This window comes from Passer montanus, unplaced genomic scaffold, assembly GCF_014805655.1.
Source record: "Passer montanus isolate IOZ18808 unplaced genomic scaffold, ASM1480565v1 scaffold5, whole genome shotgun sequence".
NCBI classification, from domain to species: Eukaryota; Metazoa; Chordata; class Aves; order Passeriformes; family Passeridae; genus Passer; species Passer montanus.
This window is the reverse complement of record NW_024369929.1, coordinates 8,482,203-8,497,946: the sequence shown is the minus strand read 5'-3', so window position 1 is coordinate 8,497,946 and position 15,744 is coordinate 8,482,203. Positions and strand designations below refer to the sequence as shown.

The following is a 15,744-nucleotide window of genomic DNA, read 5'->3' as shown; positions in this document are numbered from 1 at the left end:
CTGAAAGAAAGAAAAAATGCAATAATTGGCTTCTAGGTTAAAAACAGTAAGGGAAATGAGTTTATATGTTTCTGTTTAGTAAAAGCTTCACTTATTGCCACTAGGCCAAACTACCCTTGGTTTCCTCCCTTTGGAATCCAAACCCCATCACTTAAATATTTATGCAGCAAAGGAAACTTGACAATGTGTGTTTCTTAGAACCAGCTGTTGCTCTGAACAATCTCTACATAAATCCTTTACAGGAAGCCCACCACTTCCACTACAAAGGTCTACTAAGCCAAGTTTACACCAACCCTACATGTCTCTGTATAGAGTTCACTCACCAGCTGTATTCAGTTCATTGGAACTCTGGGTACAGCACTCAGCTTGGATAACTGTGTTGATCTGAGATCTATTTCTCTGCATTGAAAGGTATCTCAGATGAGGCAAAACCAGTTCTTACCTCTGGCCTGTATACAGGAACTCTGGCTGAACTACATCATGTGGCAGGGCAACAGTCAGTTAAAAATGAGTTGTCGTTGTCTCTAACATTATGTGCTGCAAGCTGCATTTTTCCTGGTATCAGCTGGGTCTTTTTCTTCCTTGTTCATTTTCCTTATGGGAATTTACTGGCACACAGTAAAATCCATCCTCTGCAAAGGACAGAAGCTCATGCCTAACGCTCTGGTTTTGGCCAGCAGAAGCCCACAGGCAGTCCTCATGTGCAGCAGTGATCCATGCATCCCTGCAGGAACTGCCAAAGGACAGGACACCCCCAACCATCCTCCCCCAGCAGCTAACTGGGGACTTTGCCAGGGCTGCCCAAACCCGTTCAGGCCAGAAGGATCCCTTTCCCCAACTCCCTGTGATTTCAAATTCACATTATTGCCACTGGAGGGCATCACGTGAAGCCCTTTCAGAAGACCACAATGATCTCACACAGGTTTCTGAGGCTGAAAGCAGTTTTCAAACCGGTTACCTAATCCAAGGCATGTCCAGTGTCCCTCCTCACCCAGTGCTGGAGCCGGGAACAAAGGGCCTGTGAGCAATCAAACAGGTGAGACATGTCAAAGGCACAAACGCAAGAGACAATGCAATAGCCCTGGAATACATTTAATGTAGATTTAAAATAAACACACCAACCTTTTACTACAGAAACACATGAATTTTAACTTGGTCTCTCTTGCTGCCATTAAAACATTGTAGGTAGATCAAGTAGGTCCTGACTTTGATCTCACAGGCAGGCCTTGTTCTCCCACCATTTAATTTAGGAGGATAGTATCAGTGGAGTCAATATAGTGTCACTGGCTCCACTTTCTTAGTCCTCCAGATGAATCTCCACAAGAAACTCCTGAAAAGTCTCAGAACAGACTGAACCCTCCTAAAGTAGACAGCAGAGCCTAACCACTCAGCCAGGAAGGCAATTCCCTATTCCAGTCTTCAAACTCGGTTGAATGTTTTTACTGCCCACCTCTATTTCCCAACAGTAACCAACATCACTCAGTAGCAGCACACAGCAAAGCAACCAGGGACCGTGCAAAGGTGAGGCTTGGCTTCCTCTTCAGACACTACTGCAGTCCTGGGCCAGTCCAAAGCACAACACAGCCTTTTTACTGAATTTTCTCTCCATCGCGTTTATGGTGGTGTGCTCAGTTGCCAATATATACTGGGACTCAGCTGTCCCAGCCCACCTTACTTAAACCTTTTCCAAACAGGCTTATTTCTCAAGCTTTATATGTCTGATGGAAGCGATACTGAGACATAAACTGCTTCACAAAATGGCTGTGAGGGGCTGCGCCCTCTGCCAAAAAGGTGCTCATCCCACAGCTGGAGCTAAATAAAAGCTAAACAAAACCCAAACGCAAAGCTATGACTTAAAGAGCCGCAGAAAGGCCGCAGTAGTGGGTCCCGGGCCACCTCACCAAACCCCCAGCACGTCCCGGGCGGCAGCGGGCCCGGCGGGCAGCGCTTACCTGGCTCCGCACCACAGGCGGCTCCGCAGGGCAGGGACACGCGGCTCGCGGGCAGCCCGGGGGGCCCGTCCGTGTGCGGGCGAGCGCGGGAGGCCGAGCCCCAGCTCCGCCGCTCTTCCGCTGCCGGCCGGCCGCCCCCGAGCACCTCACGCCGCTGCGGGGGGAGCGGGGCCGGTGCCCCGGCGCCATGCGCTCCCCCAGCTCTCCTCGTGGCCCCGCCATTTCCCGGGGCGGGCGCGGCTCGGCCAGTCCTGACAGAGGGCGGGGAGAGGGCGGGCTCTGCCTGCCTGCCTTCCTTCCTTACTTCCTCTCCTTCCCTTTCCTGCCGGTGCCGGGACAGCGCCTCGGACGGGGAGAGACAGCTCGAGGTTCCCCCCTGGAGTGGGCGCTGTATTCCCGCAGCCCTGGCCTCACTAAGGCAGCCTTTTCCCTGGACTTCACGGACCCAGCCGAGCTCACCACGCTCGGCACCCACTCGAGCCCTACCTGCCCTCGGCTGGACCGTGGAGCGGCTTCCCCAGCGATGGCTCCATCCGCACACAGCTGAATTGTTGCCTGCAGCAGCCACCATCCTCTGCAGCACCTGCTGTGCTTGTCCACCTGCATTCCTTCCCATGGAATGGGCCTGATCCTGCAGACTGGAGCACCAGAACAACACCCGCTGCTAGCACAGCCCTGGCAAGGCTGAGGGAGAGCTCTTGGCGGCTCCTGGGTCTCACCAGCAGGACTGGGGCCGGACAAAGCTGCTCTTCCTCATCCCTGAGGTGGATGTTCCACAGCTCCCAAATCACCTGCACGGTGCCCTCATCCAGGCTGGGCTGGGCCAAAAGTAGCATGTTAACTCCCTTGCCTTGGAGGGATTTTGTAGCCACTTGAACACTCAAGTTTTCTGTCAATCTCTAAACAAAATGCCTTTACATCTTCTCCTATTGGAAAGTGAACCATCAGGTGATGCCTGGGGCCGCCCCAGCACCTCCTGCCTTGTGCTGCCCCTGTGCTGAGGTGGAAGCTGCAGCCAGGCTGCTGAAATAGAACTGTATTGTGCCTGCTCAGTGAGAGTCAGATATATTTCATGGTCTGTGTAATAAAATGCTTGATGAAATAAACATCTTGCCTCCCATATACGGAAGCATGTAGTTTGCAGTGAGGATTTGATAAGCCGAAAATTTCTGAGCATGCCCAAAGAAATGGCTTATACTGACATACAGAAAAGGACATTAAGAAGCAGTCTGACTTCCTCACAGCCTGCCCAACACAAAAAAATGTCTTTGGTTTCTGGTGGATAATTTAAAATTCAGCATGGTCATTGTTACAACCTGTTCTCTTGGCATTTCTCTGTGTGCTAACCTCAGAGTTCATATCTGGCTCTTAAAAGAGTTCAATGAAAAGGTCAAAGGATAGACAAAAATATAAACATCTATATAAACAGCTGTTTAAATGAGAAACTGATGGTGGTTTGGTTTTGTTTGTTTGTTTGGTGGTTATTTTGTTGGTGGTGTTTTTTGTGGTCTTGTTTTGTTTTGCTGCAAATGGAAAAGCAACCCATTGGCTTTTGGGCCGTGCTGTCTCAGTCCCTGTGAGGAGTTTTGCACATTGCAAATATCTCATGACTGGTTGAGCACAGTGGCACAGCAGTGAGAGCAGGCCAGTGTGGGACTCTGGCTCTCTCTGCCTGCAGCACAAGAAGAAAATCTAAGCTCAAGGTGCACCTGATCAGAAGAGGTGGAAGTAGGTCTGAACTTTGCTCAGCCACAGCACTGTGGCATTTCAGGTACACACCGTTATAATGTGACCACATATTTACAAGCAGACTTAGGACAGATTTCCTGCAGAAACACAAAATAATCTAAATAGATCCATGAGTAAGAAGTAACACTCATGAGGCAGATTATGAACAGAGCTAAGCCAATGGAAGTAACTATAAATTCACCAAATTCAATGCATTGGGAAGGACTTTTAAGTCCCAAAGTGGGGATACTGGTAGGCAGATGGAAGAAATAAAACCCCAAATCCAAAGTCCCTTTTTTCAGACCACCTTGTACAAACACGATTGACTCTTGTTACAACAAAAGCAACACAAACATCACTTTGCTAATACCTACTGAGCCAGACTTAAACATGTCACTGATATTTACTTAACAAACATTGTTACGTACATGCTCTGCTGTGGTTCAAAGAACACTTGTTTATTTAGAACAGCTGATTTTATAACAAGGCTTTGGGTTGTTTGGTTTTTGTTGTTGTTGTTGTTGGGGTTTCTGTGTGGTTTTAGGTTGGACGGTAGGTTGGTGTTTTGGCTTTTTTTTTTGTTCCTGGCATGATAGAGCAGCTAAAACTTTGTGCTTTCTGACCTTGCTTTGCCAGAGCTCTGTCATAACAGGGGACATCACATTGGCACCAAGTCTGCCAGCGTGGATTTTGAGGGGCTGGGAGAGGCTGCTCACTTTCAGGGCTTGGTTGTCAGGTGAGGAATGCTTCACTCTGCTCTCACAATGCCCTGACACCTGTCTGTACACCAGCAGTTGCAGTCTCTCCCTCATTAACCCCAAGAGCCGTGCCTGGTGTTACCGCGTTCCCAGCGCGGTCCCGAGGGCTGGCTGGGCACCTCGCTGCTCCTGAGCGCTCACGTTCCCTCTGTCCTTGCAGGCTGCCTTACTTACGGTAAGCAGAGTGTGAAACAGCCGGCACTGCCCGGCCTGGGGACACTGCTGGCACCGTGCCCGCCGATGGCATTCGGCTCTCCCGCCAGTCTCACACCGCGGGCTGGGAGGACGAAGCTCTGGCAGCTCAGGAGCTCTGACCAGCATCTCTGAAAAACACCAGAGACAAACCCTTATGAAAGCATCTGCTGTCTACATTTCTCTTACCGTTTTTTGGCAGGATTCTACCAGAGCTCTCAGCAGCAGCCAGGCAGCACCAGGGTTTGCCATGGCATGGATGCCCACAAGCCCCTGTGCTTCCCTGCAGCTCATTTCACCCACCTGTGAAAGGGCTCTTCTTTTAAAACTTAGGGATCTGTAAAGGAGAAATTTCATTTTCTGTGTTGAATAATACTACAAGCAAAGTAACTTTTTTTTTTTTAGGTTTGTTTTTTTTTTTAAGGCAAAAAGAGACAGTTCTTTCTGGAGGTAAAAAGCAATATTTCTCACACATTTTACACAACAAATACCAAGAAAATCTTATTAAATGTATTCCATTTTATCTTCAGGCTGAAGACAAAGCCATACCTCCTCCCCCAAGCTGGGGAGCTGCAGGATCACCAGGCTGACGTCATTCTCCTTGGTGATAAAACATGCTGCATGCTGAACTTGGCATTCAGCATGCTCAGGTTGAGCTAAGAGCTAATGTAATGAACTCTGGGGAAGGATTTACATCAAATACCACTCTGGAATATTAAATCCAGACAAGACCAATTTCTCACTTGAATAATTACACACTGGCTGAATTCCTCCTTTTGTTTCAAGGAGGAATCACCTTTCTCACTTCCTTTTGAAAATGGTATGCCTTGGTGCACTATTTCACTACCTATAAAAGGTAGAATAGTAATAAAAGGATGAAGTGATTTCTGTTGAGTACCACGGGCTGAACTGAGTTTCAGCTCTAGCAATGACTCTTGCCACTCGATGGGGGGAGCAAGCAAACCAAGAAAAGGCAGATTCAAATTTCAACAAGTGTCCCCAGCTGCTTGTGCTTACTAACATAACCTCAAAGACAGAGGTGCCTGGGACACTCCTGACTTCACTTTGCATGTGGAGTACAGTACCAAAGACCTTGCACACATATTCCCACTGCCCCAGCAGCACTGCAGTGCTCACAAGCTATTTCAGTTAACTGTGTATTCTCCTTCTGCCTGTGGATACCAAGGTAAGGCTTTCGGCCATTATAAGATATTTCTCCAGGCTCATTTTGAGTCAGAAACAAAAAGATTTCCTTGTGGTAAAAGCTGTAGTAAGCAAGCAGCAAGAGTCAATTTGAAAGGTAGGGTTTAGTCCCAGCATTATGGCTGTGTCTTTGAGGGAGATGTTCAGCCAGTAGAAGTTAAAGCAAAGACTCCTAGTAAATGAGCTAAGAAGAAAAATGGAAGCAGAGAAGCTGAAAGAGAGGGGGAAAAGTGGAACATGAGAAGACCAGAAGACTGTTTCCTGGCCTAACACTCACTGTTAAACCACAGGCAGGGCTTGAAGATCCAGGACTTCAAAGATGTTTAGAAGCCTCAAAGCTACTCTGCTTAGTGCCTCTGCGTTCCCTGGCCTTTCCTAACTCAGTTGCTCAGAGGCAACTGAAATTGCTTCACAGGGTTTGCAGAGCTGAGTCCACTGAGGTTTGCATGGGAAATGTTGGAGGAGAGTCTTAAAGATGTTAAACAAGTGCAAAAAAGGAAAACATGAGACACTTTGCCCAAGTAACATTCAAAGCAGGCACTGAGAGAAAGCATTCAGTGGAGTTGAGCCACAGCTCTTTGCTCACAGAGCCAAAGCTTCAGTACAAACCAGCTGAAACACCTGGACATCCCCTTTGTTCTGAACCAGCAGCACAGGGCTGCACAGGGACATGGCAGCAATTTGGAAGCTTGTTTTCTGCATCCAAACATCACGTCAGGACAAACTGCACTCACTGCACTGCATCCTGCTATCATCTAACAGCACCCCTGGGACCCCTTTGCCTTGGAGGCATGATGTCACACGTGAGCAGAGAGATTATTTGTTTTGAAGCTTGTGAATAGCTCTGAGACTTCATTTCAAAGCACTCCTTGCAGAGTCATGACTCAAACCCTTCTGGCCTCACTGAAGGGCACAACTGACTAGTGTTTGCCTGTGCTGTTTCTCAGCACCCAGCAAGTGATTATTAGATATCTATTATCCTTTCTTCTCTTTTATGCAGGAATGCCTTTGCCATTGCTCAATTCCTTCATGTTCAAGACACATTTTTCAAATGTTTTATCAATGATTCCTCTACTGAGACAAGCAAAAACATCCAGATGAATAGGCTCTGCAACAAAAAACAAGGCATTCATTCCCTTTCAGGTGATTTTTAATTTATATATTAAATTATTTATATAGCCATTGGGTAAACTGCAGTATGAAAACCATCTTCAGACTTGTGATAAGGTAGCTGTGCATACCACCTGTCTGGTTTCCCCTTTTGTCGGAATAAGCAATTATTACTCCAAATTTTGTGCAAGGGAAAAATTAATCTAGGACAATTTGCTGAGAAGCCAACTTTTTTTTTACCAGATCATAATAATTCAGATTCACTTGGAAGCATCTACAGTGATATCCAGGTTTAGAAGCAGGATTACCTGATAGAAAATGTGCAGCATGGAAAATAGAGCCATTCATTCTGTCATTTAATGCTGAACTGTTGAATCTTATTAAGTTTTAAAACACAAAGCTTTTTACTAAAGCCCTGGAGGTGCATAAAGGTCCTCTCCTTCATCATGTCTACATTGGAATTTACTCTTGTATTAGCATTAAAGCAAGAACAAATGAAAAGTGCAGACACTGCATAAGACTGCCAGCTAAGTGAAATTTGGAACACTTCAATCACACTCAGTTTATTCCAGTGTTCTCCCTTCCATGTGAAGGACCATCACTAAAGCCATTTCTGTCCCCAGGAAGTTCCATCACTGAGTGACAGTTCAAAAAGCTGGAAAGGGTTCAGAGCACAGGGCATGTGATGTTGCTGTGTAAAGTTGGAGAATAAAGGAAGGGGATCTGGAATGGCTGAAGCATTTGCAGTGGGAGCCAAAGACAGCTGCATCCTGGAGCAAGGAAGCTCCACAGCAAGGCCCTTCACTCTGCATGGGCATCAGCCTGGAATCACCCCCATGGAATGGGCACAGCCTCACAGGGCACAGAAGGCTTCAGAGGTGTGCCTTGGAGAGAAGCTCAGTGGCAAGAAACTAAAGATCAGGCATCATGCTTCCAGATTTTAATTATAATCTGTCCTTGGCAAATTTAGATGGACAGCAGAACGAAAAAAGCTGCAGTGGCTGAAAATCAGTGTTTTATGTTAAATTATTGTTCACCAATATGGACATAAGTCTGGCTTACACGGAGGGTTAATTAGCACAGTTCTATAGTCCAAGTAATGGAAATAAAAATGCAGTGTGAATTTCAGGGAATTAATCATATTGATCACATCTTTTCAGTGATGATGCATCAGGCATTTTTATAGCAGATGAAATTAACTGCTTTTTACCACATATTAATATAACCCAGAATATTAACTATGCTTATGAAGAAATATTTTTTTCTGGGCAGTTCTGTTTAATATCTTCATTGAGAATCTGGATGAGGGGACCAAGTGCCCCCTCAGTCAGTTTGCAAATGACACCAAGTTGGATGGGAGTGCTGCTCTGCGGCAGGGTAGGAAGGCTCTGCTGAGGGACCTGGACCGGCCGGACCCGTGGAATGGTGCCGGTGGTATCAGGGTCAGCAGGGCCAAGGGCCGGGTGTGCCCTTGGGTCACACCAGCCCCACACAGCTCTGCAGCTGGGGCAGAGGGGGGACAGTGCCCAGCAGGACAGCAGCGGGTGCTGGTGAGCAGCAGCTGAAGGTGAGGCAGCTGTGCCAGGAGCCCGCTGGCACCGGGCCTGCGGCAGCGGGGCCGGGGCAGCGCCATCCCCTGCACCTCCAGTGCCGTGCCCAGGTCTGGGCCTCTCATCCAGGATGGTCACTGAGTGCTGGAGCGTGCCCAGAGAAGGGAAAAAGCTCCGTCAGAGCTGGGGAAGGGTCTGGAGCACATATCTTGTGAAAGCAGCTGAGGGAGCCAGGGTGTTTAGCCTGAAGAAAAGGAGGCTCAGGGGAGACCTCATCACTGCCTAGAACTACCTGGAAGGACACTGTAGCCAGGTGGGGATCAGTCTCTCCTCCCAAGAAATAAGTGATAGGACAAGAGGAAATGGCCTCAAGTTGCACCAGGGGAAGTTTAGATTGGATATTAGGAATTTTTTTTTTATTTCAAAGACTGTCAAGCACTGGAACAGGCTGCACAGGGCAGTGGTAGAGTCACCATCCCCGAAGGGATTTAAAACGTGTAAAAGATGTGTAGACATGGGACTTGGGAACATGGTTTAGTGGTGGATTTGGCAGTGCTGGAGGAACAGCTGGACTCCATAATCTTAAAGGTCTTTTCCAGCAATAATTATTCCATTCTTTTTACCTGCAGATAAGTCTCTGGGCGCATATGCTTGTGCTCACAGTTCCTCTCCCATCCTCATTGCAGCAGATAACAGAGGAGACACTGATGGTGTGATGCAGTTTTCCTCTAATGGAGACACAGGAGCCTGCAAGGAAGAGAAGAGATTAATACCAGGTAGCAAATTACAGCTGGTTACAATAGATGCAAATAGGGAAATACAATGTTATATTGTCGGGAAAACTGTCAGCCAACTCTTCCTCCCTTGCAAGTTCCCTGTGAAAACAGGATACTTGCTTTATTGAGCCTTCAATGAAAATGTATTTGCTCCTTCAGCTTTGATTGTAGAACCTCTGGAAGACTGACCAGAGAAGCTTCTGTCTTACTACTGTCAGTGAGACAGTGGCACAGTCTGGGCACCCCTCACAGGATCTGAGCCCCCTGGCTTAGGCAACATGAACACAATGAACAATGAACTAAATGGAATTATGAAAGGGAATTCCCTGCCCCAACAGCATGTAACTGAATTCTGAGTAGGTAAAGAGACCACACAAGCAGGGTAAGGGCAAAAAGGCATGACACTAAGAGGAACAAGTGGTGATAGCCCATCAGTCTCCCTGGCTTGGAGAGGAAGGAGAAACACAGAAGCAGGTAACACCTGGAGAGATCACCTCTTCCTTTCTTACCTTAAGGCTGCTACTGCAGTCCCTGAACTGCTCCATCATCCACCTCTCCTCAGCTTCTGCTTCTTCAGAAATGGTTCAAAACGTCTCTGAACTCAATTTTCTCTGCAGTAACAACAGTCAGCAGCCCTTTCAGTGCCTTTGGATGCCTTTCTGTTGACAGGGAAGGCTGACAGGATACTCCTTGAGTCCTCCAGTGGAACACAGCGTGACACAGCATGGAGCTGTGAAGAGACTTGTCCAAGGGTACACCAGGGTCTGACGGGCTTGCCAAGGGCAGGCCACAAACACAGGGGCTTGCCAGCTACACCTTTCATATACCATTCAACCCCCTCAACTTTTCCCTTCCGCAGACAAAAAGTATCTTATTTTTAAAAGAATTTCATGTGTTTGTTAGTCTGCAAACTACGAAGTGCATATACATTTCAAATGAAATGGGTAGGACTTGACACTTCTTAAAATATACATTTTATTATTTTCTGGTAGTTGCTATGAAGGTTTCATTTAAATTGTGAAGGTACACAGCCTTTACAAACTTCTTGAGTTGAAGGTTTGTGTTGGTGGTTTTATGTTCTTTTTCTTTTACGGCAGAGGAAAATACATTGGCTATAAAATGTTGAAATTCATTAGATGCTTAGTATCACCTCTTCATATACGCTGTGGAATGCTTTGTAGAAATACTATATAAAATAAGGCAGACTTTAACAGGGAGTTCAGTCATAAAATGTCATGGGAGAAAACAAAGAGTTCCAACACATTATTATTTTTGTAGCCAAGAGAAGATCAGGTGGTCCTCACTGGTTTGTGGGAGAACTACTGCAGTTCTGGTGCTCAGACAGTATACAGTTCTTGTTTATTCTACTATTCTCAAGTGAGACCTTTTTAATAAAACTTATTTTAATTAACATAAATCAGACAATATTTAAACATACACATCTATCCTTACAGTGCAATAAAAATGTATCATTGTATAGTATTTTGTATTTGCATTATGAAAATAAAAGGTCTGTACATCAATTAAATGTATATTAATGAGTATGAATCATGTAAATTTATAATGCATCTAAAGTTGGCTTTGGCTTTTAAGTATTTATAAATTCATAGAAAATATTGAACATCTAACAAAATAAATAAAACATAACATTTTAATCATAGATGCTAATGATCAACCTCAAAAATTCTTGTGTTATTTTTTACATTTGCTACTAAATTTCTTAAGGAGAACTCACTTTCAGTAGTGCTCAGAAGTGAATGATTGCACCTTCTGTGATGTGAAAAAATACAGTACATCTATTTTTCATAGATCAAAAAATTCTTTCATAGACAGTTGCATTTTAAATGTCTGATTGTTCTACATAACTGTCTGAAGTGCTTATAAAAAGCATGTAGCTTTCTCATAAAAGCTGTGAGTCTCTATTAATAGATAAACTTCTAGTGAATGTCCTTTTTATGAGGATTCTCTTCAAGGTCTTCCAGCTTCACGTGCTGGTATGAAGATATCACAGAAGTATGTCCATAATAAACCCTCTTCAGCACAAGTACTGTAGCAATCCAGTGTAATTCCACTTGGTGGGCTTATTTCATCCGAGTCCACACATGGGACTTTGTGGAAGTCAACTGCTGACCTCATGTTCTCTTGAATGTGAAACTTCCCCAAGTGCATGGGCTAGTTTTACTGTAATACTGAAGAGACCAAAACAAATCTGAATTCACACAGACAAAAGTGAGCTTGAATAAATATGCATCGGGCTAGTGAATGACACACCATGGTCTAACTGCTATTCTGGTGGTGGTCGAAGGACTCGCAGGTTCCTTCCATCCAGTCCTTTCCAGTATTTAATGTTATTATTCAGGTGCTCCATCAGGTTTGGCAGGTCGGCAAATGCTAGGGAAGGAAGGGCAGAAAATATTGAGTTTGCAGAACTGAAACAGTCACAGGTTCTGTCTGCTTAAGTATCACTTGAAATGTTCGGGCAACTGTGTTTAAGTAGAAAAGCTTAAATCTGTCATACTGGTGCTTGAAATAGTTTTGGCTGTAAAGCTCTCAGCACTCGTGTAGCACTTGGACCACTGAGAACTGTTCTGTAAATCTACTTAATACTGGTATTGTGAGTCCCAGCAAAGGAACACAGTTTTCCAGGAGGGGCATAGCTAATTATGGTAGTAATTATCCTGCCCCATCAAACCTCAGTCACATGTCATCATCTGGCATTCAGGAGAGTCACATTTCTGACCACTTTTACCATGGTGGCAGCACTTGGAAGGAAACGGCTTCTCCCCCAAGCAGTTTCCAGACAGCAGAAATTTGCCTTGAAGAATAACCAATATTAACATGGTCAAAATGACTGTGCTCAAAGAGCTATCAAAGAGAGTGTGCTCTGTTCTCTGTTTACAGAGAAGCAAGTTTAAGAAGTTAAAGATTGCCTGAATCTAGTATATCATAGACAAGCCATGAGAATTGCTTGTAGCCATACTTATAAGCAATAATGAAATTATTAATCTTACTTGAACTGCAGGAATCTTCCCTTTTCTCTCCCTTTATTTAGGAGCCATAAAAAAGAAATTTTGTATCACAGCAGCTTCAAATGTTCACAAATTGTTCAGATCAGGAAACAGCAGAGTTTTGCTTACCATCCCAGGCATCAAACATATCAATAATGAAGTAATCAATGAATGATAATTGGGATTTGGGGATGCTGCAAGTATTTCTGTCAAAAACTGGCATCACAACAGGTAAACCTTGCCTCCTTTCTTCATCAGTCTGCAAAAAAATTAGTGATTATTCACCTAAGACACATTCTGTTAATGGGCTTTTTTTAGCAGCAGATTGTTTGGCACTGACTAGAGCATCTGCTAAATCAAAGGAAGAACCTGAATAAATCTGAAGCAGCAGCAGCTTAATCTTGGGCACCTAGTTGTTCAGTTTCAGCAAAACAGCAGACACATGGTGCCTTCCAGTGTTTCCCACAAAGGGATGCATTTTCCTGCTGACCCTATGTAACTTGGCACATTACCAAGTTATCACTGCTTTGGACCCAAGAGCTGCTCAACCATTTTCAGTCTCTGATGAAAGCAGTGATCTGTCCCCTCACACATGGCAAAACACCTTTTGTACTCCCCTGCCCCTTGCTTGGGGTGCATGTTCCAGCTGCAGTGTTTGGTATGTAATCTGTAATGATGACTGCCCTCTCCTTTTCCACATCTTCCTAAAACCTTTCCTCAGCACAGTGTGCTAAGGGCTTGCAGCATTTCTTGGAGCGAGTGCTGCTCCCATCCAAACACTAGAACCTGATGGTCCTATTCCCAAGGCAGAGCATGTGGCTGGCTCTGCCTTGGGAATAGGACCATCAGGTTCTAGTGCACTCCCTTGGGTGTGCACTAGAATAGGGAATAGGACCATCAGGTTCTAGAGAGCACTCCCTTGCTCTCTCTTATGGGAGTGCATTTGCAGACAAGGCTCAAAAAGATCAGTTCCAAACTAAACAACTTGAAAGCTTAGATTTTTCAGAAATTGCACAATAGAAGTTGTCAACTTTCATCTCTCGGAAGGCATCGAGTTGTGCACCAGCATGAGTAATACCTATCATTTAAAATAAAAAGGTTATTCTTTCTATTCTTATTATTTGCAGCCTGAGATATTCTGTGACACTGGCACCCTTCCCCTGCCTTTTAAAGAGATGCCCACCTGCAGTTCCAGCCTGTTTTAGCTGCCTTACCTGTGCAAAGTACTCCTCAGAGATGCGTCCAGCCCATTCTATACACTGTTCTCTGGGTCTGCATGGATTGGAAATGTCAGCACACTTTATCAACATGCGTTTGATAAGGATACGGTTTTCAGGAGACCTGAGAACAGTTTTGATTGACTCGCCATCACCATTATTCTGCAACATTTAAGAATTAAAAACAATCCATTAGCAAGGTCTCCATGCACTAACTCAAAAGCTTTTGTGCTTTGGGAATGCTTTCAGCACATCCCACAGGGATCAGTCCTGCTACTGGCTACCAGATTTGATGTCTAACTGAATTTATAGGTGGATTATCAAAGTTAGCCACAGCTCTGAGCTAGCACTGAACTCCAATTTCTGGATTCAGTCAGTGGCTTTGTGACAGATCTCTTTGACATCTTTGGGCAAGTCATCTAATCCCTCTATTTCTTATCTGCCTTCTCAAAAGGGTGGAGAGGATCAATTCATCACTACACTCATCGTGATGAGGACCATGTAGGCAGAAAAATGTAACTCTGCTGAAACCCAAGGATTAATGGACTTGCACATTAGGAGTGGAATAGTTGGTTTGAAAAGAGAGACTGACCCAAGATGCAGAGCCACCCTTGGTACACAAACCCCGTCAGTGTATCAATCATTTTGACAGCACTGCTACTATTCAGAGAGTCAGATCCCACATTACCTCCCAGGCATGTTCCTCATTCCCTTCCCTTGTTGCTGGACTCTTTAAGGATGGATAGGTACAGCATTTACACTGCTGTCTACTCAGAATAGAAACTCTTTGAAGCAAGGAACATACAAGACTTTTTTGGCACCTAACAGGGTCTTGCTCTACAGTCAGAGCAGGGAAGAAGTAATGAAGAGTAATGATAATAATGTGCTACCAGTTCCTGCAGTGTTTTGTACAAAGAGGGAGATACAAAGCAGCAGAAACATTCTGACCTTTTATTAGGTCAGAATAACCATGACATTTTTCTGAAGAAAATCCTTGTGGGGAAGAAAGTTCTTCCTAAAGGAAGAAACTGACAGTAAAAAAAAAAAATTGATAGTACAGAAATGGCTCAGAAATACCAGCTCCACAGGTCTCACAAAAATGAGGTGCCCAAACCAATTCTTTTCTCTCATTTCTAGGTATATGGAAGGGAAAACAGAAGAAACAAGGTGAGATGTATACACCTCCAAATGCATGGAAAAATTATATATGAGAAAGCCAACATAAAGTGATGGAAGCTCCAGAAACACAAGTATGGAAATTAGATATGGAAAATTAGAGATTGTTCAGTTAGGGATAGTAAAGAATATCCTAGTAGGAAAACCACCAGGGAACAAGAAAGGATGTTCACCTCTGAGATCTGTTCACACCAAAGGCACAGTTCTACTTGCTGGATGCAGATGTCTTGGGAATAAAATGTGTTAACTGGGCCTATTCCCAGCATTCTGCTCCGAGTGCAGAGGTGTCTCTGCATGTCAGATGTTGGCTTCCTGTCATAGCTTAGTGACATCATGAGGGGAAATGGGAGGATAGAGGATGCTGGAGCTGGAAAGGATTTTTTTTCAGTTTATGAAACAAAAGCAAAAAGGAAACAAACAGAGCAGCTTCTCAGCATGGCTCTTTGAACAAATTTGTATAAAAATTATAAATAAATAAATAAAAGAAGTGGAACTGTCCCATTTGGAAAAGGCAGTTGGCAGCTCAGCCTGCAAACACTCCACTGAGTCACCACCATGACTGGAAAGCAGGCCAGAAAACACACACTGCTGCTGCAGCCAGAGGGACAGCAGACTTGAAAGAGGGGCTGACAGCGTTGTTCTGCTCAGCACAATAAATAATTTGCTTTACCCACTCACACATTACAGGCCTTTTAATAGGAACTTGCCAAACAAACTCCCAGCTGAAAGAAGGGAAACATTTTGCTTCTTGTTTTCAATACAAATTATATATTCTTTGTCTTTCTTCCCATCCTTGGGCACAATTTGCTGTGAATCACAAATGCCTTGTGGGGCAGATAATTTCCCTGCAGTCTCTGGGGTTTAAGGGTAGAACTAAGCTTTTGTTTCATTTTCCTATGTCCCTGTTTGTGTTTTCACTCTCTGATTGTACAGGTCCAAGTCCTGTTCTTCAGCAGCACCAGCTGTTCAGCTTTCTGTAATAGGCAAAAGGAGGAGTTTGGCTCTTTGGATAGATGTTGCTGCTCAAAAAACTGCTGCATTTCGACCCTTGGGGCTGGGAGGAGGGGCCCTGCA

General features: G+C 44.8%; 1 protein-coding gene and 1 non-coding gene across 7 annotated transcripts in view; both read right to left on the bottom strand.

The window, feature by feature from the left end:
* Nucleotides 1-15,744, bottom strand: part of PDE8A (phosphodiesterase 8A) — a 157,361-nt gene that overhangs the window by 1,094 nt on the left and 140,523 nt on the right. For 3 of the 6 annotated variants that reach the window (XM_039722733.1, XM_039722729.1, XM_039722734.1), the window contains 7 exons: nucleotides 13,492-13,656; nucleotides 12,407-12,536; nucleotides 9,779-11,660; nucleotides 9,117-9,240; nucleotides 4,613-4,761; nucleotides 2,439-2,770; nucleotides 959-1,018 (listed from right to left, as the gene is read on the bottom strand). In XM_039722733.1, the coding sequence (XP_039578667.1) occupies nucleotides 11,554-11,660; nucleotides 12,407-12,536; nucleotides 13,492-13,656 (402 nt within the window). In that variant the 3' untranslated portion in view covers nucleotides 959-1,018; nucleotides 2,439-2,770; nucleotides 4,613-4,761; nucleotides 9,117-9,240; nucleotides 9,779-11,553. Of the gene's footprint in view, nucleotides 1-442; nucleotides 633-958; nucleotides 1,019-2,438; nucleotides 2,771-4,612; nucleotides 4,762-9,116; nucleotides 9,241-9,778; nucleotides 11,661-12,406; nucleotides 12,537-13,491; nucleotides 13,657-15,744 lie in introns of all 6 variants that reach the window. The other 3 variants (XM_039722732.1, XM_039722731.1, XM_039722730.1) reach the window with 3 other exon arrangements.
* On the bottom strand, nucleotides 1,178-1,309 carry LOC120509231. The gene has a single exon (XR_005629198.1).